The sequence below is a fragment of the Nelusetta ayraudi genome, unplaced genomic scaffold, assembly GCF_046127955.1.
Source record: "Nelusetta ayraudi isolate G7.1 ecotype Tasmania unplaced genomic scaffold, CSIRO-AGI_Nayr_v1 ptg000002l, whole genome shotgun sequence".
Classification (NCBI taxonomy): domain Eukaryota; kingdom Metazoa; phylum Chordata; class Actinopteri; order Tetraodontiformes; family Monacanthidae; genus Nelusetta; species Nelusetta ayraudi.
The window spans coordinates 7,984,486-8,011,738 of record NW_027466052.1 but is presented as its reverse complement, the minus strand read 5'-3'; the positions used below and the strand labels follow the sequence as shown (position 1 = coordinate 8,011,738).

The following is a 27,253-nucleotide window of genomic DNA, read 5'->3' as shown; positions in this document are numbered from 1 at the left end:
GCATTGCTCCTTTATTTTTCATCAAGCACACCGATGCACCAGACTGAAAACACAAAGGCTCCAGTATCCATTACATAGCCACTGAGCCCCTTCGCTTACACGCAGCCGTAGGGGCTGATCAGGGAGCATGTTGCACAAATACGTCAGCTTCCATTCTCGTGCACGGCTGCACACGTCCATAACTTTACATCTGAGGCATGAATAATAGATGAAAGAAACTATCTGTTCCATAATGCACCGTTTTCTATCTTTTACTCCCAGCTATTTTCGTGCGATATAAGACAAACAAGGAGAGTAAAAGCTGGGGGGAGCTGGGAATCCGAGAAGTGTGTGGTTAAACTGGGCGAGCTCATCTGGGATTTTCGCTATTATTTATTCAATACGGATCAATGGTGCCTCTTTTGTCTGCTAGTGTAGTGTAGCCGTGTGTCCTGGATCAATATTATGGCAAGTTGTTTTTTTTGCATTGAAATCCAATTTTTGTTTAAAAAGAAAAAAGGAGAAATTGAAAGTGATGATTTCTAACTTTTGGACTGGCTCGATGGAATATAGGTCAGAAAGTCAGAGCAACTGCTTGTTTTGAGCCACGCAAGAGCCAGAGCTAACGATGCTGCGACAGCAGTAGACCCGCCCACTTTGCCTTCCAGACCTCCGAACTGGAACACCGTCAAGTCAGTGTGACACAATTCATAGCTCAGAGGATAATGGAAGCCATCGTCCATGCAGGGATAATAACCCCATGTGAACTTTATCCGTAATCTCAGCATGCAGACAAAACGTTTGACCTTGTTCTCTGCGCAAGCACGAGAAATTGACCTTTTTTCTACTGGACGTCATCGCTGTGATTGTTTAGAATTCGAAAACGCAACAGTGTAACCGACAAAGACTATGGGACTATGTTCTCTCATAGCCCCATATCTTACTTACTGTGTGGAGAGATGGGGAAACACATGAAAAACTGTAAAATAATGCAGTTTACCTTCAGAAAGTTATATGAATTGTGAACCAATCAGATTATTTGGAACCAACTAATACATTTTATCAATTGTGAATTGTTTGAATTTTTTTTGATTTAGTGGATTATAAAAACATACAGATAATTTATCAAGTACACAATAACCGGCTTCCTGATTGTGTTCAGAGGCTGTTTGAAACAAGAGAGAGTCAATATGAACTCAGAGGATTAGGAAGGTTTGAAAAACCAAGAGCAGGGATTACCACCTTGTTTTTAAACATTTTAAACAATACGCAAAGTGAACTACGCATTTTACTTCCTCATCACAACCATTTCACAGGTTTGCCTCTTTAACAGACATACTCAGGAACGATTAGCCTGTTTACGGAAATTATTTAGAATCTTATTTTTCAATATTTTGTTCACTACTGACTATAAAAAAAAAGAGCCACGTACATGATATGTAAAATGGTAGGTAACATAAGCTTAAGCTTCAGCTACACCTTTTCAGTCAGTATAATGTTGTTGTCGTCATATCCTTTGCTATCTGTTTATTCGTATACGTACAAATTATGACCGAAAAAACTAAAGTGAACCGAAAGCGGTGCGGAGCCGATGTTCTGGAAGAGCAAACAACGCCTCCATAAAGCAGCAATACCGAAAAAAAAATAATTGATCATAGTAAAGATCTGTACCATTCATCCTGCACTGTAAGCACTTCCATATCGACCAGCTTGGGGTTAGCGTACTCATCTCCTCTGAGCGGAATGTATATCACCTCTGTGGCTCTGTGCTTGACAGAGTAGCATGTCGCTCTGCATGACACCAGTGCGGAGGTGCACCCAGCCAGTGGACCGCTGGAATTCTGCCCACATCAGACGTGGACAGCGATCATAACCTCATGGGAGCTGAGGAGGCCTCGCAGCTCCTCGCCGAGCGAGCGGCGGAGAGAGTGGAAAGACAAGATTACAAAAAGGAGTGATGGATGGGAGGGAGGAGTCGAGGTTATGACACGGACGGGTCGTATGAGAGATGAGAGAATGGTGTGACAGTGGGGGCAGGGGGGCGTTGGGGCAGAGTGCTTCGATTAGATGAATATATTTTCAGCGTCCACCACCGTCGCCTTATAACTCATCCTCTTCATTTTGTTTTCAAGGCACCGCACAACGTAACAGAGTGTCACAAACACATCATTTACTCCACCCGGAGAGTTAATATAAGGCTGGTTTGAAAGAGAGGGAAAATACAGTCACTTGTGCGCGGGCCTGGGAATAGATTCAGCTCTCAGAATGCCCGAGTAGGGGTCACGCTCTCTGTTGAACAGATCCTGTATAGGGACTGGAGTCATTTTGCTTTGCTCATATGTGATGCAGGAAGAAGAAAATCTTACATGACGCCCAACAGGAGACCGCCGGTCTGCTGTTGCTTTCACCCGCCTGCAGAGGACGCTGTTTGTTTTTTGAAGACGATAGACATACTTGAAACGTTCATCTTTTACGTTGAAAATTTTAAATTGTGTTAATTATGATTATTTATTATTGTTTTATTCGTTTTTTCTTCTTTATTTTCATCAGAAGTATATATATTAGGAATATAACCACCTCATTTACAAAATGAATCAAACCTGTTCAGTAGAGTGGAGTGAGCCAGTGAATTAAGCGACGCGCTAAATAATTTTCATGTTCTCCATTTGATGCTTGACCTAAATACTGGGACAGATATTTTACATACATACCAATTACATTTACACACGAACGGCTGCAGCACAGCATGTTCGTCAGCTTCCCCAGAAGGATCTAATAATATACATCATTATGTAAAACTGGAGCAGTTGGAATGTATAATTAGTATATTCGGTGATTAGAGCAGAATTAGCCGCTGTCTTGAAAAAAAAAATAAAGACCCCAAAAAAAAGTGTATTTTTAGGCCTGTGAGTGGCTGCGTTCCTCCGGGTCTCCCCACGTGTCAGTCTGTGTTTACATGGTGCCTACAAGTATCTCCCATTAAGCTCCTCATTAACTGGGTCCACCATTAACCAGCAGCAGATCCATAGGTTGCCGCTCTGGCTCTTCCCTGCGGCTGCGGGTTTGATCGCGGTGATTTATTAGCTGTTTAAAGACACCGAGCCCCCCTGCATAATGACGCCTCCCTGCCCTTCATGTTAGCTCATCTTGCGGCGCTATGCATCGGTAATGTCAGGCAGGAAGGACAGGCCGGATCAATGTTGCTTCTATACATAGATGAGGCAATGATCTATGACACCCTCAGCGCGGCTGCAAGTGAGAAGGCCCCTATTTTACACGGGGTCATATGGAGCCGTTCGGCGCGGAATGAAATGAAATTAATCAATCACTCCCGGTTTTATTGGCTGGCGGCGTGCGTGCCGCTAACCCGGCTGATGGCACGGCTGGAGGCGCACGCGCACACGCGGGCACACACGCGGGAAGCGTGTCCTCAGATTAGTATGTCCAGCGGTCCGCTGTCCTCTGCTCGATATTGATTGGCTGCATTAGGGAGTCTGCGGGTCAGCACTTCTCAAACAGCGGCGGAAGACGAGCGGGGGCGGAGGAGGGCGGCGGAGAAATTAATTTAGCGCGCAAGGACGTGGGATGAGGGCCTTAAGAATCAAAGAATCGAGAAAAAAAAAAGAAAAAATACACACTGACTGTACCGCACGTACGCTAAAGAGATGACGGAGGGTGGAGCAGCGGAGGGTCGGCGGGCGAGGGAGGAGGGAGGGGTTGACGGAGGAGAAGTGGGAGCACCGTCGCCGTCCCGCTCGCACGGCCTCCAGGTCGGCGTATTGATTTCGGGCGCCGCAGCTGGTTAAAGATGAGCGATGGTGTGCGGCCACTCTCTCTCTCTGTCCCCCGCATTAGTTTCTTTATTAACACTCCATGTTTTTTTTTGCACACCACGCGTGGAGGTAACGGTCAATACTGCATACATAACCCCAGCCACCCTTCATCCACCCACCCTAATTCAACTCCCTTTGTTTGGTTAATGAAGCGGCGCATTCAGCCGAACTGGTCCAGCGATAGCTCAACACTAATGTTGTTGTTGTTGTTGTTTTCCCCTGAGACCCCCCACCCCTCCCATCCCCCAAACCCACATGATGCTCTTCTGTTTAGCTGACGATTAATGGTGCTTGAGCTTGATGAGGTCAACTAACCAGACCACTTAAAACCAGCTCTCCGGCCCCAGCAGTTTTTTTTTATTAGCGGTTGCTTTTCCAGCTTTTGTCCACCGGGGGCAGCAGCGCGTCCGTTCGCTCTTTGCTTGGCCCCCTTGTTTGTGCGTTATGTCAACTTTGCCCGCCTCTCCGCCTTGCTCCGTCCCAGACCCATTTCTCTCACTGTTCCCCATGCTGAGATGTTTGCTGTGAATAATTCATCATACTTGAAAGCAATTACGACACCTTGCAGGCTATTGTTAGACTAAATGGCAGTAAATTGACTCTGTGGAGGAAGTGCCGCCTTGTTTTTTTTTTTCTTTGTTTGTTTTTTTTCCCTCTTTTTTTGTTGGCTGTGGTTTGTGCAACCCAATGGAAACCTTGTTGTGTCAGGTTTGAACACTGGCTGAGAGACGCATGAGATGCGCAACGTTATAGCAAAATGGAAATCGGCCTCATTTATGATTTGAAGTGTTCCTCCGTGCGGCACGTGAAAGCAGCGGCGGCGGCGGCAGCGGCGGCAGCAGCGGCAGCAGCCCCATCTAATGTAAGTGGGATGGCTTCCCAGCTGCTCAGAATTTAGGCCCTCTCTCCGCTGTTTCCATGGCAACAGCCTCACTTTGCCCTGTGTGGGTTGTTTGGGTGATCAGGAATGAGACTCCAGTGAAATGGAGGGACAGTTGTTGATGATGAGAGGGCGTCAAAAGGCAAACAGGTTGTGGTCAGTGTTGCTTGTTTTCTTTTTTTCCTGTTTCCCAATGTCATGAACTGGAGGTGCAAAAGCAGTAATAAACAAATAAATGCATCACGTCATCATACAGCCGAAGCAAAGAGACCTCTCTGACTTAATTCCCTCCTTCCTAGAAAAGCCACATTTGTTGATCATTGGATAGATGTATAGGTGAACAATAACAACTTTTTTTTTCTTATCTTTCTTTTTGCATTATAGTCAGTTGATGCAAAGACAAAAGGGAGGCAGAGCTCACAGCAGTAAAAAAAAAAATAACCCAAAAAATGTGTTTTTAACAGAGCATAGACTTCAGTTAGTTCCATTAATGATGTCATACTTATGACGAACCGCTTCACTAAACTGGTCAATAATGCATCTTCTCAAGGGACTTGACAACAAAAGCTAGCAACATGATGTCACACAAACCTGGAACCTGCTGGTCAATATTTAAAGAAGCGTTTAGTTCAAATACACAGCAGCCACAATACAGCAGTTTTTTTTTTACAGTTTTTTTTTTCACTTAAACTTTCCTAGCTATTTTTTTTTTTTTTTATGAAGAAACATTGTTTTTTATTAAATGGTTCAAAATAGCTGACAAAGCAAAATGTTAAAGAAAATTATTAAAAGACACCTTGCTGCAAAGAGATGTCACTGTTTGATTTAGAAGAAAACTGGAATTTACAAAAGATCCTGGTCATTTTTCTTCTGTTTTGTTATTTTTCTATGATATATGAAGTATTGGTCTTGCCTTGGTCTCGATACTCTCTAGTCTTGATAATGTCTTGGTCTCGGTTGTTGCGGTCTTGACTACAACACTACCTGAACCTCACCAAAGTCGCCTTCCTGCTGCTCCCTCTCGACCTTTCCCTCCAGACGGCCGCCCCCGGAGGCTCTCACTTCACGTTTGACTTTTCCGCTCTTCCCAACCGGCGTTCCAACAGCGGAGCGAGAGAGTAAAGCGAGGGGGCGGGAAAAAAAAAATGGAGGATGCGGGTTAACGTGTGACGCCCACGTTCGCGCCAAGACGTGTTGCGTGTTGCAGCTTCCTGTCTGTCAGGGCGTGTGCGCACCCAGCGTCTGTGTGAGTGCCTCAGGTGGACGGTTTGCTCGGGGGGGGCGACAGTGTGGGAGGAGGCTGGATGGATGGATTCGTCAGAGGCCAGGAGCTGTGCTGTGCTGGGCACCATTAGGATCAAGGTTGCTATTTCAGGAAGCTACCTGCTGAGGGATGTACTCACCTCACTTTTGATGGCCCCTCCGACCAAGTGCATTAAAAAAAAAAGAGGCAAACGGCGCTGCCCGCCGACTCGGGTGGGATTGTATTATTGAAGAGTGTTTTGGGCAGCAAAGTGGTGCAGGGCCTCGCAGCGAGAAGGGCAGAGGTTCGACTCCCAGGCTGGTTTGGGGGACGTGGGGTGGATCTTTAAGCACTGTAGCTTCCCGCCACAGTTCAAAGACATGCACAGTAATTTGACATCACTTTTGTCTTCGCCTCACCATATTCATGCATGACCTTGTACGTCTAAATGGTCACGCAAAATAGACAGTGAAGCTCCCAGAAAAACAGCTTGTGGTTGCTGTTTACCGTCAGTCGGTCAGACTTTGATGCCTCCATACATTGCGATTCGGAACTCAATGTGTTTGTCCGTCGATGTGACTGTGTGTGTGTGTGTGTGTGTGTGTGTGTGTGTTTCTGTGCAGAGTCAGCGAACTTTGTGGACTGACATCTGCAGCACAGGGAACTAGAGTGGAGTCTAGGGGTCAAAGGTTACGTCCATCCTGAAATTAGTTGCAAAAATAAGCGTTGCTCGTCGAGACAGTAATGAAATAAGAAATAGAACTATTTGTTTTCAAAATAGGACCTTTTTTTTCTGATGAATGTTTCAGTTTGTGACTGTAAACTTGCGGACACGTTGCAATGTGCTTGATGAGATCGCAGGAAGAAATGCAAACAGACCGCATTGAAATGATATATTTCCATGCACACCTCCTCTGTTAGACGCTTATTGAATAATGTATTCGAACACTTCTACCTGCTGACAAACACATTATAATGTTTCATAAGAAATTTATTGTATAAGCATAATCTGCTCATTAATTTTAAATAGGGACCTTGAGTTCACTGCAACCCAGATTTTTATTATGAACTAAATCATGCCGAGGGAAGTACGAGTTATATATGTTTGGAAGAACCCAATAATACAGGGCATCCTGCTGATGAACGGGATTAACTGGACCACCGTTTGGAGATATTTGGTTTTATTGTGGCTCATTTCAATAGAAACAGCAGCTTTCAACCAATGCGGAAGTGAGATTGTCCGTCTTTTATTACCCACTGCTTCATTGATAATCCAACGAGTGTGTGTGTGTGTGTGTGTTGCCGCCGCCTCTATTTTCACGCAGTTCCCCCATGCGGCCGCTGGTGGTGCTGGTGCTCCAGCGTGAGGAGGCTCGGCAGCTCCTCCGTGAAAAGCAGGACAATAACAGCGTTTCTCCTGCAGAGGGCAGACTTTTACCGCTGAACACATCGAAGAGAAGAGCGAACAGACCACTGACCTCTTCGGTGCTGGTTTCCATTTTATCCTTCAGAGAGAAGCAGCACCTGCTTTGGAGGATTAACGCTCATCGTGCTTTCCCTATGTTACACAACAACTGCCATTTCGCACAATTCCCAAGGTGTTTGAATCTATTTGAGGGCACTCGTGATTGTCAGGAATTCATCTGAAAGTTAAAATTTGCGCCCGAATGAAGATCAAATGGAGAGCGAAATACTGTCCACCTTTGCAGCGGCATGTTTGCGTACATATTTATGGCATACAACCAAACGATATCTGTGTTTGTGTGTTTGTGGTGTGTAACACATTATATATCCTCACAGCAAAACTTGACATTGAACAATTGCTGTATTCCACCAGAGCGACTGCTGGGGTCGCCGCACGACTGTGACTCTTGACCGCTTCCGTCTGAGTCGAACGTCAGCGTGTGACCCCTGGCAAACAGTGCCGAGCGCGAGGATGTTTGTGTTGGGAGCGCAAGATGTTTCCTTCTTTGCAACCAAGAAAAGCACACAAACACGGCGAGACACAGACTCCCAGAGCCGTCAGCTCATATTTATTCTGAACTGCTGTCCCGTCTTAGCTGGAGATATTTCATTAAGAGTAAGAGTGTAGGTGGGGGAGCAGTTCAGTCAGGTGATAGGGATTTTGTCATCCACGGGTCAGCGCCTTCTCTTGGAGGCTGCTCAAAAAGGAGGAGGGAGGAAACCAAAGTCCGCCTCATTTGAAGTGTGTTTCATCTCATTTTTGACGCGTGAGTGAAGACCCTTACTGTAGTCTCCACTTGTTCTTGCTCCTGATTCACTGGGGTTCGCAAAGAGAAAGCTTCCCATCTATTACTCTGTACAGTAGGATGACTCTGCGTATTACAGACCCCCACGGATAAAATTCCTTGTCTGGCCTGTTTTCAGCGGGAGCCCCCCTCCCCGAACCCTCGGCCCTGCTGCCAGCAGCTTAACTGTCCTCAACCTGCATCCCCACTTATTTCTCCCCGCTTGTTTTCTTTTAATAAAGCCGGCTGCGTGGCCTCCTCAGTCCTGAGGCGGGACGAGCAGACGGCGCTGCAGAGCGGCAGCCGAGCAGGTGGGCAGCGGTAGCAGGTACAGACAGAGAGAGAGAGAGAGAGAGAGAGAGAGAGAGTTAAGGGGAAAAGGTCAGGAAGGGGATTTTTTGTTTTCATAAGGCACGACGACCACGGTTGACATGACGACTCCAAGACAATGTCGCTTTTGATTGTCTCCTCCCCCGCGTGAGGTCTCCGCACGCTTGTCACTCGGACTGACAGCTGGAGATGCGCTCACACACGCTCACGCACGCTCACCACAGCCTCGGCCGTCAGCGGCAAATCTGGCCGGGAGTCGAAACATCAGCTGCTGCTCCGGCCTCCCTGGACAGCAGGTCCAAAAATAGCGTCAAGTTTAGGGTTTGGTGATTTACTGTATCTTTTATGCGTCTGCACGTGCGTGATGTGTAGAAATGCATTATTCAAAATTCACCGACTTAGTCTGTTCCAACAATTATTGTGTGACTCTGTAGTCTAATCCAGGGGTGGGCAAACCTTTTGACTGGTGGGGCCACAATGGGTTCTGAAGTTCGACAGAGGTGCCGGAGCAGATGGATGGAGTGTTTTGGTGACCCACCTCATTAGGGTATAAATATATCATGGGATATGTAGAAAACATGTGCTTTATTGTCAATTGAAAATGAACAGCAGCGAGGCAACAAAATATCTAATATTTATATTTAGCTCTTCATTGAAATGAATCTTAAAACCCTGAAAAATGGATGAATTGCAGCTATTTTATGACTTACTTACTATTAATATTATTTCTTCAAATTTGACGGGACGGATTAAGAAGCTTATGGCCCCAGGGCCGTAGTCTGCCCATGCCTGCTCGATAGTCCCGTCAGTGAACTCATCATACAGAGGGAAGAGTTCATCCTTTCCTTCTCCGGCTTGCGCCACTTTCCAGAAAGAATGCAACAGCAGTCGGAAACATCCCTTTGTGGTGTCAGGAGGGGGGGGGGGGGGGGGGGGAGGAACACCTCGCCCAGGGTAGTGCCAGCGCTCCCAGCCAGAGTTTAGTTGAAACAACCCCACGGCTGCCTTGTCTTCGTCACTTTCCGAAACGTGTGAAGGTTCCAGCCAAGTGTTACTTTTATCAGGGAGCTGAAACCGAAACCTCTTTTAGCAGGAGGCTGTAATCAGAGACGCTGTCTTCTCAAGATCTGTAGAGTGTGTTGGATAATCAGCTGTGCAAGGCTGCTCCTGCTGGGGTCCAGGAAGTGAGATAAAGGCCTGAAGATGTTAGAGTGAGTGATGGAAGACATTGTATTAGTCTGTGAAGGTGTCAGAAAGTGTCTCACCTGGTCCAGACAAAGGGCTTCCATGTGGGACCTTTGAAGAAGAGCACCTTTAAGTGTTGACGCGACAGCCTTCGGCCCCGCCAGGCCCTGCGAACGCAAGTCAATCACTGCAGCTGCCGATGGCTCGCCCCTAATGGTGACCCATAAATAAAGCAGCAACCAATGGAAAGAATTGATTCGCAGAGATTTATGCTCCGAATGTGCTGCAGCGCTCTGTATCACTCTTCCTCAGATGTTTTTGCCCTCTTGCTTCTCCCTGTTCCATCCAGAAGAGAGTGTTCTCAGTGTTCCCTTTATAGGATGGGCCTGCGTTTTGCCAGACCACCGTATTTTTTCTCTCTGCACTACATGTGGTTTTGTCTTTTGTGTTCGCCTCATGTTTTTCACCTGGTCTTTGTTTTTCTCCTGACTTTCCCTCATTCCAAAAAAACGTGCACCTTGTTTTTATTGTCTCAGAGAGTGGATCTCAATTCTTTCTCTCTTTTTTGCATCAAGGGCAACTACACAAATTAGAGCAAAGATCCCAACTCTTTTATATTGCTGTTTTTGACATAAATATGTCCATATTATGTTATAATGGGACAAGCAAGTAATATAGAAAGTATGCAGGAACCCTGAAAAATAAAAGAAAATAGAAACATAAGCATTTCAAAAATCAAATATTGTTCTAGATTTAGTACTACATATCTACATCAGCCCAGTACGTTTTCTGATTTTACCCTGAAATCACAGCTGCAGTATGTAGGAGTAAGACGTGAAACCAGATGAAACAATACGCTTTTTGACCATCAGCTGCCGCTACGTCTCACCCGCTGGGCCTTCGACGTGGAACAATCCCAATGAAACGCAGATTATTTCCCTGATTTGCCCATTCCTCTCCCTTTTTATTTCCGTCTGATCTGCATACATCCCACTTTACTTGTACATTAATCCAAATGCACGGCTACATCTGGACGGGGCGGCCGCTCCAGATGTGCAGTGCATGTCTGACGCATTTTTTTTTTTTTCTCCCTCCCCCTGCATGTCTGTGTGCGAACGCGACGCTCTCCATCCCGCTGTGGGCGTTCAGGTGCCCCTGTTTATTAATGTTGTTCATTTCCTCTCCGCTGGCCTCCGGCCGGCCCGGCTCCTCGGCTTCGGCCGCCCAACATTCCACACACTCCGCTGGAATTAAGGGAGAGGCCTGCGGTGAGGCAGGGAGCGAGCTCAGGAATGTCTCTGTTATCACAGGGAGGGAGGTCGGGGGGTCGGGGGAAGGGAGGAGGAAGAGGAGGGGGTGGTGGTCAGGCCACAGGGCCGCGGTCTTGTTAGGCTGCTTTTGGTCAGGCTTCCATCATCCAGTCTTTGATCACCTCCCTGGCGATGACACCGCCGCCGAGGTGCGTGCCTCTGGCCCCGGTCGCAGCGCACGGGAGTCTAATTTTAGAGCCGGCGCTTTTTTAAATCGATATCCGCGCTCCTATCTGCAGCGGTGCCATGTAGATTATCTCACGGCCTTCACAGATGTCACACTGGGTTGGCTCCGCTCTCACTTCAGAGTGTGCGCGCGCGCTGCGGAGGATCACCCCGCACTCACTCACTGGCACTCGCGCGGCACCACGCAGAGATCGCACGCCGCTCGTGCACGAGGAGGGGCCAGAGCATCCCGCCGGGGCGACTGTAGCCGGAGAGCAGTGAATGAACGCGTGGTGAGTGAACGAAATACAGACCTGAAACAGATCCCGGTCGCAAATCGGAAAGGTCAACATTTAGCAGAAGCAACTGTTTTAGTTCTTAGAGGGTTTTTTTTTTTTGTGGCTCTCGGCTGTTATTTGACTGTCTGGTGTTCTGGCGGCGGATAAAAGGGATGTTTTAAACAGATATTCATAGCCTTTTTATGTGTTGTTCATTCTCAGCCTCCCACGATGCATAACAGCGACTCGTTAAACTTGGTTTGAACCATGTGAAGTCACTTTCCCCAGTGTGACTTTTGTGGCCACAGATTTGCATCATCAGTGGTCGTCCCTCGGTAAAGGCAGTAATTAAGAGATGCGGAGGGAAACATTCCGCTCGGCTGGGATCACCTCTGAAATGCGTCTGAAGTGGCTGATTAAAATTTGCAAAGTTTCACACATCAATAGAGGTTTGGAAGGGGAATTTGTGGGAGCAATTTATAATTTTGCAGTGGTGTAGTTGCATTAGCACAACTTTCTCAACTCACAGTTTAGGAATCGATGCAAAAGGACTAAAAAAAAGTGAATAATTTAGCTCTTTTCTCTTTGATTGTTCTGACTCCGAACTGCTTCGCCTAAATATGATGCATGAACTGCAGTGGACGCAAGTGTCATTCATTGTTCCTGCAATTCATATATGAACATATATATATATACATATGTGTGTGTGTGTGTGTGTGTGTGTGTGTGTGTGTGTATGTGTATTTATATACATATATATGTTATGCAGACTAACAAATGGACCACAAAATAAGAAAACTAAATTCCTGTCGTACTCTGGGTGTGTTGCAAACGGACGTTGTCCTGCAGAAACATTCAGGTCAGAGCTGGACAGAACAGTCCACGTGCAGCATGTGGGTAAATGTTTGTGACCGCACTAAAATGAACTGCGCTTGGAGTCTGAATGCCGATTCAGAGCACAATGCAGTACATCACAAATGTATAAGGTGTCCAAAAACTTTTTACCACCGCTGCAGCCGCTGTGACTCAGACACATAAAATCGCTGTTGTTTATCACCCAGCCTGACCTTCCCGCGGGAATGCTCCACTTGCACTTCAGACACTGACTAAACAGCACGACGACGGAACCAATCGCGGCCTTGTAACCGTCGACTGCACAACGCCTCCTCTCTGACAGCTGGTAATTAAACATATTTATGTTACGATGCATATTATGCAACACATCATTTCAGCGAGGGATGCACACCGACTTCTCCTGTTTAATACAACAGCTGCAAAAGGTTGCTGCTGTCGACAAAAGTAAATAATTGGAATTATTTGTTTTGTAGCAACAAATTAATACAACAAAAAGACTGCACGGAAAATTGGCCGACTAAATACTAAACAAAATGTTATCAGGATGTGACAAATGTGAGACGACATTTCAACAATAAATACTGTTGTCCTAATGTGGCTCCGTATGATAAAGTGCTGCAGTCACTGAGTGTCTTTAGCACTGCTCTTCCCAGTTGTTATTTGTCGTGGCCTTGTTGCCTCCATATGCTGTTTGCTGTACGACCCACATGGTCAGGCCAGTCCAAGCGAAGGGGCCCCAGGTGATAGCGGAGCCGTAGGCAAACAGAGGCCAATAACATATTTAATTCTGCGGGTGGAGCAGCAGAGGCAAAGGCCACAAAGCTCCTCTGCGTTTCTCACTGTTCCTCCGACGCTTCCCAACTCCGCTCTGCCTTCAAAGAGGACAAAGAGCAAGAGAGTCGCATTTGGGATTTAGCATTATGCCGCGATGCGCGCTAATAATGTCCTCATCACGTCTGGCTCACTAGGATTCCCTGCTGGCAATAATTAGTCATAGCGCCATTATTTGGTGAACTACGGGTCATTTGGTGCATCAGCAGCGCGGCATCTTACTTGTTATTCTGCTTTAGTAGGCACATTACACAGCGATACTCCTTTCTCCTTTCTCAGTATGAATGACAACGGCAGCTTTGAAGGGCCTATATTTTTCCATGGATTAAACGTGCTGTGCAACATTTTCATAAACTCCCCAGAAAAGAGAAAAGTCCATCCTTGGCTTATTCCACTTCTTCTCACTCTGTGGACGCACTCAGTTCTGGATGTAAGCACTCTGTGATGTCACAAAGGGCACCGATACCTCACTCATACTTCACGTGTGTTTGGCAACAAAGCAACAATCAGTGCTAGCCGGCAGCTGAAAGTGAGCATCTTTGGCAGGAGGCTGCAAAAAAGAAAGAGTTGAATTTGCTGTTTTCTGGAGATCTGTAGCGTTGCTCGACTGGAATGAGTAGTGTTTATGTAGGGTGATACAAAAGCCCTATAGAATATGTTATTTCACTCTGTTTAAGCACCGTAAAAAGGCTCCAGACTCGACTCTGTCCTGACTTTAATGCTTTCCACACAACAGTGTGAGGATACTTTGTGGGAAAAGCTCAGCTCAGACAGGCCCTCTGGATTTTTAAGAATTTATACCAAGATCCCCGTCTGTGCTTACGTTAACATTTAAAAAAAACAATGTGATTACAACAATTTTTGCAAATGGGAAAAATGGTTGAATTAGTCACCGTACTAAAAGAAGAAGAATCTCTTGTAATCATACAATTAATAATAATGCCTGCTACTTTAGTCAGTCTTTAAACGAAATTGTAAACTGCAAGTATTAATCAACAATTACTCAGTGTCGATTGAATGCATAGACTTCCAGCAGCAGCAGTGCCATCATTCTCCATCCTCTATGCATCTGTCCACCTGGTGTCCGGATGTGCACGTCCAGCATGAGCTCACAGGAATACGCCACAGAATGCGCCGCCGTAAATCCCCCCCGCTGCCCAGTGTGTGTGTCCCACGGTGCCCACCCGGTGAACGCTGGCTTAGACTGGCTTTTTAGGTCCGCTGCCTTTTCTGCTGAGTTCATCAGGCTCTGGGCCCTTTGAGCAGGCAGCCCCGTCCACTGCCCCGTGGCCCTTTTCTCTCTTTTCAGGCGGCGAATGTGCTAAAACAGCACTCTGTAATCACTTGGCATTAGGGGCCCTTGTGTTGGGCATTAGCGCTTAGAATTGACCAGTGGAATGTTATAAAAATGAATCTGACAAGAGAACACCAAAGCTGATGAGTCTGGATCCTGGCACTGGACGGCCAGAGGATTAGTCAGCTCACACACTGGCTGGGGCTTCTGCAGGGTCGGGTCCCATCGCATCTCATCAGCGGCGGGCCTGGAGCCGCTCCCCGCGGCCGCCGCTGCCGCCGCCGCCACTGCTGCTTTGCTTTCCCCCCTTTTCTCCGCCGCTGCTGCGTCTCTTTCCCCTCTTGTAGTAACCAGAGTTAGAAAAAAAAAAGCTGCAACATCACCTCTTGTGGGGGTGGTGGTGTTGGTGGTGGGGGTCACGCTTCAGTGGGAGGAGCGAGTGAGTCACTGTGAGTAAATGGGTTGGGTTTAGTCGAGTGAGGTCAAACTATATCTGCTGGGTCGCGCACACGCACGCATGCGTGCGCGCACACACACACCCAGAGCGATAACGTCTGCACATTTTCAACACACATGTCCCGCTTCTCAGGAAAGCCCTCTTACAAGCTGCTCAATTCTTACATTCGAAACACTTAGCAGTGTGTTTATCGCTTTTGTTAATGTTAATCTCGCCACCGTCTTACTGACACCACCAGCCTCCTGAGCAGCCAAACGCTGCTTCTTTTCTGAGGCTTGTTTGTCTCTGACTCCTCTTGAGTGCCGTTTCCGCTCCTCTGCCCGGCCGGAGCGGCTTCACGCTGCTGGAATGCAGCAGTAACAGGCAGTACCACGGCGAGAGTCGCTGGCTGAGAGCTGGGAGTGTTGGCTGGCCTGAGATGCCTGCCCCTTCTGTCTCTTCTTTTACACAGACCGCTCTTAGCTGGTTATTTTCATCCACTTTTTTTTTCTTTAACTCGAAGTATTGCAAAGACGCTGCCGAGTTGGACGTCAGTCGGTTTGAAAGCAAGTGGAGGCCTTTTGTTTTTGTTCTATGAAGGTTTGAGATAAGTTTTGTTTTTACTAAAGGAGCTTTGAAACCTCAGTATTATGGCTGAAAAAGTCAAGTTTTTTGTTTTCTGTTGTCTTGGACCCAGTTACGCTCTGAGAATAGAACATTCATCACTGTGTGCAAAGCTCCTTGTGTGATTAAATGTGATAGCAAAGGACAAATTGTTCCGTGGCTTTTTGCTGAGGACGCTTCCTCTGTCCTGGCTGAGGGTGTCCTTGTTGGAACTCCACTTGAATCCTTTACACAGCATCACAGTAAAAGCTGTTGAACTCAGACTGCAGAATGACATATAATATATATGAAATATAATTTTACAGTCCATGCAGAGTGTATGAAAAGTCGCCCTTTGTGCCATCCTTGAAATTTTAGGTCAACAAAGCACAATTTACAAATCAAAACTTGCCTTTAGTGAACAAAAAAGTTCACTAAAGGCAAGTTTTGATTTGTTTTGTTTTGTTCTCAATGATGTAACGCAACATTACCACAACAAAAATTTAGAAGATGCTAAACATTTGAAGGAAAAAAAAATACTTAACAAAGGAATCCTCTCTAATTATTTACGCCCATCCAGGACAATCTGCTTTCTGTTTGTAAAGGCCCAGATAGTTTTGGCAGAGTAACTAGATTTATAGAGATATTCCAGAAATATTCACAACAAAGCAACAGTCAAGACATCTGAAAAACATAAAAGCATGACTTAAACTGAAGGATAACGCCAGCAAATGACTGATTTGGGTTTGATCCTGGCAAATTGTGTCAACATAACCTCTAAACCATGCGCACATACCTGACAATGAGGCTGTTGTTACTGCAGTGTTTACTCTGGAAACAGGGCAAATCACATCAAGCTGCTTTAAAAAAAAAAATAAAAAAAAATGAACGCCTCACAAAGTTGTCTAACCTGCACTGGAAGAGATGCATCTGCCCCATTAGTTGAAAAAACAACAACCTATGCTGCATTGATGTACGGTTTCCTTTATAAAATTCAAATGAAACAAACACAAACCAAAAGCAAATGACACTAACCATTATAGTCGAGTTGCCATTGAGTGTTTTGGCCATGTATTCACGTTATAAAAAATTATATTTGGTTGATTATCATAAATATTATTATCATCATTATATTGAAAGCCTTTCAACCAATATTCACTTAAATATTGCTGCACTGGAAATGGAAACAGAAATACTTCAATGTAAAGGAAGAAAAGCTTCAGCACATCATTTGCCATATACTAAATTCAAATCATGTTGTGCCATTGCAGCAATGTGAAAGTGTATTGTGTTTTTCACCCATAAGGTTCCTTTTTCAGTGAGAGCTGGAACGTGACAGCAGCCAAAGCATGTAGACAGAAGCATACGTTCAATTTTTGGATGAATTAATGTTCCTCTGCTGGACGGTCACAAAATAAACCTTGACACAGACGGAAGCTATGTCCACGCTCTGAACATGGCAGCCTGGACTGTGCAGTTGCCGCCCGTATTAGGCTCGTAAATCTTTACTCTTCCTTGAAAATCAATTACATGCCACTTACGGCACGTGTCAAATGGCATTTGGGTGGCGGCTGGCCGCCCGCCGTCAACACTGTAACTCGAGCTGCAGCTGTTGGACTCGCTGAGACATAAGTCTGTCTCTGAGCCCCATGTCTATTCATTAGGCTGAAGATTTACACCACGCTCAACCAGTCACACATGACGACCCAGACGCACACACACACAGCATCTGCACTAATGACATTTACAAGCCTGTAATGCTACAATAGAGAAAATAATAGAAGAGGTTATAGATCAACAACTATCATTATTATTACAGCTACAATCTGACATAACTTAAAGGGACGATAAGAAATTTAAGGTAATAAAAACTTGGACTGCATCTGGGGTAGAGCGTAACATCACATGCCCTCTCTGTCTGTTAATTTCTCTCTATCCTCTTGTTTGCAAAGCCGGACCAGCCACACATGCTTGTTAGTTAGTCAGTACATGTGAATCTCCACCTCCTCCTCCCGCCCATTTGGAACCGTTGCGGAAAGTGAGTAAGTTACGATGTCGCACTAACATGTAACTCTGCTTCCTGATTTGGTAAAAAACAAAGACAAAGTTCACAGCCACTGTTGAGACGTACAGCAAGCTAGTTTTCAGGTATCATTCTAGTCCAAATTAGCACGACCGGCTTGTTCACATCACGTACTTGCATTATCACTTGACAGTTTCTTTGCTCACTCAGTGGGTGTTTGCTGCTTCGCATACGAGACTAGGAAGGGAGGTGGAGCCGCGGAGATGAGAGGAGCACGAGGGGGTGGAGCTCTGAAGCCTCTCTGTTTTGGTTTACATGCTGTGCTCAGCTGAAAAATTGCTTATTGCTCCTTTAACTAATAAGCTTTATATAGCACATCTTTCCAGGGAAACAATACGGTTGTGTTAATAGATCCATGTGGTTTCACTGCTGATCACCTGTGTCTATAAATGTCTGCAGTGGCTGCACACTGCTTACAGTTTGCAGAGACTATGACAGAATCTATGTTTATTTATTTTCTTTGATTTATTTCCCCTATAGTCACAGTGTTGATGGGTGGTATATTATCATGAAGGTGGATGTAAAGGTATCACAACTGAAGCCTGGATCATAATGCCAGTGTCATAGTTTTACTCCCTGTCCGAGTGGATAAAATGATGATGAAAACTTGCCACCGTACAACAGCGTCCCAGCTGCATTTCATTCCACTCCATAAGTATGGGCCTGGTTGTGATTTATGCTGATTTTGAAGACAAGCGCTGAGGTTTCATCAGCAAAATGTGTGCACGGCGCTCTGCTGCCATTGTAGCCTCAGGTGGATGTTCACACTAAGTGCTGCGAGACAGTTTAACTGCTGCTTTTACTGCAACACATCTCCGTGTCTGCGGCCACACATAAATCTGGCAGAGGCAACGGTGCAGAAGACTTTCTGCATATTGTGACTCACACCAGGTGAGGCCTGGAGGCATGGCTTGGTGGACCAATGCTGAAACTGTGATTGGTGTATTTCAAAACTTCTGCAGCGTGTTTAGAAGTTGTGCATTCATTTACAAACTGTAGGATCAAAAATTTGTTTTGCTTTTTATTTCTTTAGGAAAAATATGACTGTTGTTGTACTCGCTCAGGCTTTGATAGTCACTGTGTCAGTGCTGTCTCACAGTTCAGCTGTGCCGTGCTGTGTTCATGCTTGTTATCAGTAACAGATGATGGTTCCACTTTGACTTTTCATCCAGTGCCAGGTTCTGTTCCTGCTTCCACTGATTATGAGCATATGACAAATCTTTTATTTTTTTTCTTTTCTGGCACTTTTCCATCAGAGCTGCAGTGTCACACATGGTTCAAGGCAATTTTCCATCACCAGACTTGCTTGATTTCAGAACCTACCCTAATTTTAGCAACCCATTTAAAAACAAACAAACTTGATAGTGTTCTTTCAAATCAACACAACCTTCTCAAACGTTTCAAAAGTTAGATTTCTATTACTTTATATTTTCTATTTTCTGTAAGTGTTCTGTCATACTAATACAAGGTTGATTTAATAAAAGCATTTTTTCATTTGTTATTCATATTTTTTCAATAACTATTTTCTTTGTGATCATGTTTATTGCTATATAATTTAAGAAAATGTGTTGTTTGCATTGTCAGTGTTGTACGATGCAAAGAGCTGTCTTTTATGGGAGCTTCTTGTTGTGACTGACAAACCGTAGATCAAAGTTTGGTTTCATGATTCAGTTGGACTTTTAAATCAAATTTAGCTTTATTCTGTCATAAATTGCAATTCACTTAAAAAAAATCAGACTTGTTTTATGAGATGCTTAAAGTTTGAATAAACAGCCAAATTGACATTTTTTGAATAATGGTTATGTATTGTTGACTCATCCAGAACCGTGTCTGAGTCAAATAGTGGCAGGAATGTAAAACACAGTTAAAATGGTGCTTTGCTGATGGAGAATCTTAGCAGAGTTTAGCCAGGGAAAGGAAAAAACATCTGAATTTCTAGCTTGTTAGGAAGAGAAAGAATAAGCCAGATCCCGTGGAAGAGGAAAATTAGTATTTTTTTGGTTGGTTGATCACAGGCTGCCTCTCAGACTAAATTTCCTCATGAGATCAAAAGTGGCCTGGTTCTCTCTCAGGGATTGAGGACCCACCACATTAAATTTAGTACTCCACAGGATTTTGGATTCAACATAAGTACTGAATGGAGCTGAGCTTTTCAGTGAGAAATGGCCCTCCTCTCCCGTTTAAGTTGTCACTGAATTGGAAAAATTGTCTTGGACTTTTTGTTTGGACGCTCGGGGTATTTTGTTCATAGTTTTGTCAGAAAAACCAACATCCTTTCTGAAATCTTTCTGTTGTAATTCACCTCGAACACTGTGCACATCGTGGGCGTATCTCCACGGTCTATCTGTTTACTGGACAGGGGATTGAGTGTCTGCTTCTTCTGTCATATGATACGAAGCTGGTCACAAGCAGTGTGCTGACACCTCTGCCAATGTTTGGAACAACACCCCCAATCACAGTTATGTTTCACCCTCTGATGCTGCCAAGTGGCCACCTTGTTTGTGTCCCATTCCAAACACGTGGTGCATGGAGGCTGTAAACAGAAGGTGAAATGTGCTACTTTCCCGAGTTCTATTGATTACCTTGGATAATTGATTGTGCAAAGCTTCCCGTCCAGAGACTGGGATGAGAATATAAAAGCAGAAAGACAGGTATAATGTAGGACATTTTAATTTAATTGATTTGAAAATCATAGAAAGCACCAAATTCAAATTTTACTTCTGTGGTGTGAAGGAAGGTTGTTGAAATACATGTTTTGTCATCGCATGATCATCTTCATGCAATGATCTGATCTGAGTTTAAACAACAACCTTGTTTGTGATCTTTTCTAACCTAACTGCAACTGTCTATTTTTACACTTCGCTCTCCTGCAAAATGTACAATACACAGTCGCACAAAGAAACTCACTGAACCTAAAAACAAACTGTTTGGCCTTTTGTTGTCATACAAAATTTATATGAGCTACTACAAACACTCCAAACCAGGCTTGCAGTAGCATGACAAGGATTAATAGAGACCTCTCGTCGGCGTAAGTTTCCAGACGGTTTCTATTAGTTTGTGAAAACAAAGAGCTTTAGTCAGACCTGCAGGGAAGCCCGGAGCCAGGAGGGCACATGAGGGATTACACATCTCTCACAGTCAACGCCTGAAAAACGGCACTAATGAAATAAAGGTGCTAATTCCCAGAGAGCTCTCGCCAGCTCTTAGCCAAACGTTGTTCTGTGTTTATCATCAAATGATGTGAAGTAACGTGTGTGTTTATTTTCATGGATGCATCTGCCCACCCCGGCAGACAGCTTTATGTTTTTTTTAGAATGAGCACACAATGCCTGTTTCACTCTACATTAGCCTTTTCGCTGCAGGAGAAGCTGTGTTGAGTGAACCTTGTGATGTGCTCCAACCAAAAGTGGGCCTGCATGTTCGCCTTTGTTTTCCACGTGCCTGCTCTTCCATGAGCACACCTGAGCTTTGAAGCTGCCCATTGCTGGAAGAGCGATGTGTGTGTGTGTGTGTGTGTGTGTGTGTGTGTGTGTGTGTTTGTGTGTGTGTTTGGCAGAGAGAGGAGAGAGAGTGATGTAAGCAGGGAGAGCTTTGATCATACTGGAGTGTCACTAATGTCTTGCACCTCTTTGTCAGAACATCTGAGGCACATTCACAGGTGCAGGTCAGAGTGAAGGGTGAACAACACAGCACAGTCTGTGTGTTTCAAGTCGGATTTTAGAGGCGAAGACCAATATTTGTAAGGTTATTTGTTTTGATTGTACATTATTGTGAGCTAGCAACCATGTTGAACATACTGCTGTCTGCGCTGATCGATCCGGACAGACGTCTGAGGAGCTTCAGGAGGAGCGAGCGACTTGCGTCAATCCTAGTATGTATCATCCTTGGGCCATTGTTGTGTCTGTTTTTGTATAAATATTGGTATGTGTTTTAGAGCTTGTGGTGCATGTTTCAGTTCATGCCATGTTCGACAGAATAACAAATTGGACTTGGTGGAGTATTGATTTTGCCCTAGATGTGGCACGGCAGCAGTTCAAGACTTGATCATCTCTCCTGAGCTTGTTCTTGGTGTGACCTGGCCTTTTCTGGAGATCATCCTCCTGCCTGCAACCTTCAGACATGTCTGCTCTTTATGACCGGTGATATTTCAGCCTTGCTGGATTACGTCTGTTGGGATTTAACCCCTTGGACCACCTACTCTGCCCTGAGCCCTCTTCAACGCGCAGAGGAAATAACCATTAGAGAAGCTGGACGAAGGAAATCAGATTGCCTAGTTTGTTTGTAAAAGATAGGGGGAGACGATAAGGCGATCTGCTCATAGACTTGCAATCACATGTGGCGCAGATGTGAAGGCTGAAAATTTTAATGGGAAAGCGCTTCATCATGACTCTCCAGTGGCCGAGGGTTAATGTTGCATATATTGTTTGCTGGAAGCAGAAGTTGAGTGGAACAATGAGAGCTGAGATTGTTGCATCCTGTGGGTGGGGTTTGGTTTAGGAACAAATGAAGGACTTTTGTGGTTTCCTGTGGGGTACTTTATCAACCGCAGGCACCCATTTTGCCGAGAAATGTTTAATCGTGTCAACATTTTGGTTTGTTGACTACTGCGAGCTTCCAGGACAGCTCAGAACAGCAGGGAGCTTCCACACGGGGCAACTTTTTAAATATTCTGCTCACACACTCTCATGGAGCTGCTGGCTGGGATGCGAGTGTCTGTCAAACGCAGGTGTTTTACCGAGTCTAGACTGCACTTGCGCCCCAAACCTTAAATTCCAGACCCGTGTCGTCCTTGAACGGTAGACGAACAGGAACAGTCCCCATCACCTCACGTTATAATGTGAGTGTTTTCCGTCAGCGAGGGACGGTCGTGTCGCTTCTCTTTATTTGTATCCCGGACGCTTTATTTCATGGGACAACAGGGGGAATGCGCGGGAAAACAAACAAAAATAAACGGAAAAAACTGTAGCGACAAAATAAATCTACGCAATTTTAATTTAATCGAATGTCCCGTTTGATTGTAAAATTTCAATTGGGTCGAGGCTTTGGTCGAAGGGACGGAGTAACAGCCTCTGTTATTTTGGAGTGAGCCACCCCCTCGTCGGCCGGAATGGTACGCTCCGCACAGCCTCGCCACGGCCGTTGCTCCCGGAGCAGCACGGGAGCAGGGAGAGGTTTAGCCAGCCTGCCATTGCTGTGCACCGTCCGAGTGATGCCGACTCTTCCCAACTTTTCATCCAGAGGTTAGCCACCCGTCGTCTGTAAGCGAGGCGGCCTGCTTTCCGCGTATTCTTTTCTCTTCTCTCTCCAGCGCGACTTTCCTCCATGAGTCGATACCCAGTCGGAGTAACGTTGGTATTTCGGGCAATGAAGATAAGATAATGAACTTTGGACTTTCCATACGGTTTTTCGTGACATGTTTCGCGGCGTCCCGGATCAAATAAAATAAAGCAGCCCGGCGTGGCGGCGGCAGCTGGGCGCAAATTCTGCTGGAAGGGGGGAAAATAGCGCACTCACGCAAGGAGATTATCGCAAGAAAGACAGATCTGACTTTTTTTTTTTTTTTTTTTTTTTTTAACCTGACGTTTGGGGAAAGGAGTAGGAGCGTAAGATGTCCTCCAAAGCTTCGAATAAGGTGGGTACCTGGCGGAACAGAAAGTCAAGTGGGAAGTTTTCAAACGTACTGCTGCCTCCCGTAGTGGTGATGAGAAAGTGGAAGGCTAGTCGAGGCTAAAAGCGAGCATTGAGTGCAGTATGGTGTGGCTGAATTACAGTCTGTTTATAGTAGTATGGTAATATGAGTACACATTGCTACACCCTGTGTGTGTGTGTGTGTGTGTGTGTGTGTGTGTGTGTGTGTGTGTGTGTGTGTGTGTGTGTGTGTGTGTGTTGATGATAAACTGTTTTGAAGAACATTTTCTGGCTAGTCTCAGCTAGCCACAGTAATGGTCATTTAGTAGACAGAACAACAATCTGACTTTCGACGTATGGAATAGATGTCCAGAAATCATCAGTGTGAAATTGCAGGGTGCCACTTTACCTGTTGACACCATATCAAAACAGTGCCAGGATCAATAATGAGGGGCCATCGCCTCACTCAAAAGTCACATTATGTTAATTCAGGTGTGGGGATTCTCTATTCATTTGTTGAAACCTCAACACTCATGCGAAAATAAAGTCTGAGAAGACCCCTGACGCCCAGTCTGGAGAGGCTACAGTTGGCTGCTTTCACCTGCAGCGGTATTCCAGCTGTGTGGAATTAATGTATACCCAACTGCAAAAAATACAGTTGGGTGAATCTGTCTTTTCATTTTGGATTCTAAGTTGTCACTTTAGTGGAATTCAGTGTAGTATTTAAACACATTGGAAATCAGGCGAGGTCAGGTGTTGAAGAGTCAGGGTGCATTGTGTGCTGCGAGTTCCATCCGGTATGTGAATTCTCTGTTTCCTCACATTCGCCTCATCATTTAAATGTCTCCTTAATATGTGTTGATTTGAAAATGTGAGAAATGGACTCAAAGTGGGTCAATCCTCCTCAATCTCAAAGCGTTTTAACATTATTTTATGAGTGACTTGGTACACGTTGGTTTTATTTTCCACGTTGACAAGTGAAGAATGTGCAGTGTTTGCCAATAGAGGTAGTGATATACAGGTTTGGTCGGTTGTTCCAGTCAGACGAAACCACCCCGTCAGTTAGCTGGCGGTGACGTTATGCAGGCCATGGTTACACCTTGACATAAGGGCTACTACTGTAGTACTGCTTGCAGCTGGTCATGCGTCGAGCGTTTCATCTGCCTCTTAGCTTTGCCTGTAGCTGCAATTTTCTTCATTTTTTTCTCAATAGAAAGAATAAGAAATTCTGCATAAAAGTCTGTCGATGCTGCAAGTAAGAGCTTATAAATACTTTTCATCTAAAATAAAGAAGTTTCTCTGCAAGTGTCTGAATTTGATGGGATTTTTGTCAATAATGTTACTTGTATAGTTTTAGTAGAACTACAGAAGCTCACAGAAGAGGATTTATTCAACGTTATTGGGCTTATTATATGTGGACACTCTTTTAGATATTGTTGAGTCTGAATTTCTTTTCTTGACTTTTTTTTATTTTATTAACAGTAGAAGTGCATAGAAAAACTAATAGAACCACTAGTGTCACAACAGTTTTACATTAGAATGGTGAAAAATACAGACACCTCTCATTAAGAAGTGCCTGGTTGTGTTTGTAGGTAATTAGTGGAGTACATCATAGACCAGTAAATGCAAGAGGCAAAAGACTACAAATCTGACCCTACTTCCACAGTATCCACTTTCTTGGAAGTCCATTGCTCAACATTTGAGTCTTGACTTCTGTGTGATCCATTGTGATATAATGCACAATTCAAAACTGGGAATTAGTCTGCTGGTGTACGGGCCTTTCATTTCTGAGGTCAGTACCAGTGGGTGTACAAAAAACTGCCTCTTCAGTCAGTGGGTGGGATAAACATGCAACGTATCAGAGGAGCAGAGGCACTGTGACTTGCTGTATGGCTGCAAATGCAGCTGATGCATTTATCATTTGTGTACACCTTAATGAGTCATTACCTAAAGCCCACACCTTACAAGACACGCAGCTGTTCAGACCCTGTTCAACCCCTGCTTGCAGGGTGATTTCTGTTTAATGATGGATTTACTTTTTGTTGTTGTTTTGACATAGCAAATACAAATTTCTGTTTACTGTAGTCCCATTCCTAGTTACATTCCTGTAAAAATAAGAAAATAGCAGCAGAATGTTTTCAAAGCTATGTGGGAACTAGCTTTGAATGACAACCTTGTGGTAATAATAGCATTTTGTTTAGTTTAATAAACTGCCAGAGTCTGAAATCTCATTACATTGTGAACATGTGAAACTGTTTACTTTGCACACAGACAACTGTGGTTATGCCTGGCAACTCATTTTTGATGACAGGGGAATTACTGTGAAGTGGTGCAGTCATCACAAATAAATTGTATTTTAAATCTAATTGCTCATTGTCATCATCGTAGTAATTGTAAACAAACCAAAAAACATAATGACTACAGTTAGAACTACCCCATTCTTAAACTTTGGCCTTCATCCAGCCTTACCGGCTTCTCTGAATGCAACACAGTAATCGAGGTAATGCAGGGTTCTTACGTTTTCCTCAGCTTTCAGAAGGGTTTGGAGAAAATAGACCAAAATAACACATTTGGATGGAGGAGGATATATTAATTAGTGTCTCACAGCAGGCTGAGAAAGCTTCTATTTTGCTTTGATGGTTACTCATCTTTATTTACATCAGTGAAGGAGAGAAATGTAATTAAAGAGCTACAGAGAGTCGAGAGTCCTGCTGCTTGTTTTTGTTCTGTGTCCCAGCCTCCCCGTCGTTTTTCAAGTATCAGGGCTGACGGAGCAAGTGATGCACGGTAGTCTTGAACAGCGGATATGTGCGCGAGGAAGTTGCACAGTGGGTTTATTAAGAAGTCATTGTGTTATATGCTTCCGCCCTTCCCAAAGGACCACACATCATACGCGTTAAAACATTTACACGGAACCACCGTGTCTCAACTTCCCTCCAAGATCTTGATACAGCCTGTGGCCAGCCTTCCATCTATAGAAGGTGTTCAAGCATGAAGGTCAGACAGGCAGCAGATAGACAATAAAGGAGTTGTATCTGTTTTGAGGATAGCGTAGTGTGATTACAAGCAGTGAGGTCAGAAGTTGATGGTGTCTACTGACGATTAAACTAAAATTCAAAATCGTGCCAACTGTCTTCCATTGTAGCTTGCATGGAGAGAAAAAGCAAAAGCTTAAAAAAAAGTGAACAGATACAATCTGCAGCACTCCAATGCTAAAAGTTTTTTGATCATAGGACTTGATAGGACATGGCCCTGAAGGAGAGCAGGTGTAGGCTGTCTGTGAGTATAAGAGGAGAGGGCTGTTTTTGCACATATTGAAGACAGGTGCTGCAGGCTTTATGGTTCAGCTGGGCTCCAGTTTGTACCAGGCACAGTTTGACCTGGATCTGAAGAACAGGTCAAACCTTGTTTCGTTGAAGAAAAAAAAAAACTGTAGTGAGGCATACAGTTGGAAGAAAGTGTCATGGGTGTAGAGCCCAATGGTTTCTGTGATCAGAATTATCGTGGAGTGGAATTTCTTTTTTTAGGGTGAGAATGTCAGAGGTATGGTCTGTTGCAAATTCAGCCAAAAATGATGTTGGTTGTAAATGGTTGAAAAAAGAAATGAAAATTTAAAAAAATAAAATAAATACTATGCAGGATTTGATCTGGCCCGAAGGAAGTTTAGCCGAGTGTATTTTTCAGATGAAAGGAGGTCATTTCCACCAGTTATGGAAAAGACAAGATAATGTACTGTAAGAAATAAAGTGAGCTTGTCGTGAGCCTGGCCTAATCTCCTGTGAGAGTGGAGATAAAACCATTGAGAGCAGTAATGCAGTTACACAAACACTGTGTTGTGTTGCGTCAACGCCAGGGCCCTCAGGAGAGTGACAGTTATCAGGGACTTCTGACCTGCTTATTCTCTCATCTCTGGAGGAAAATCCAGGGCAGCTCCCCACAGCAGGAGGCAGGTGGAGAGCAGAGAGAGAAGGAGGGAAAACAAACCGCCTTCTGATGGAGGAGGGGGACTTAGAAGGGGTAAAGGCAAGAAAGGAAGGAGTGGGAGGGAGCGGGAGATACAGCGGCTATAAT

The 27,253-nt window shown here is 44.7% G+C and overlaps 1 protein-coding gene across 14 annotated transcripts in view; it reads left to right on the top strand.

Moving 5' to 3' along the window:
• The window catches only part of tjp1a (tight junction protein 1a), an 82,505-nt gene that overhangs the window by 16,045 nt on the left and 39,207 nt on the right, over positions 1-27,253 (top strand). Inside the window, exon 1 of one of the 14 annotated variants that reach the window (XM_076021599.1) lies at positions 11,335-11,467. The exons of 11 other annotated variants lie outside the window; for them this stretch is intronic. Coding sequence is in view for 1 of the 3 variants with exons in the window: in XM_076021580.1 (XP_075877695.1) it covers positions 23,163-23,186 (24 nt within the window). In the remaining 2 variants the exon portion in view is untranslated. Of the gene's footprint in view, positions 1-11,334; positions 11,468-22,677; positions 23,187-27,253 lie in introns of those variants that run through there. 2 more of the 14 variants (XM_076021589.1, XM_076021580.1) reach the window with 2 other exon arrangements.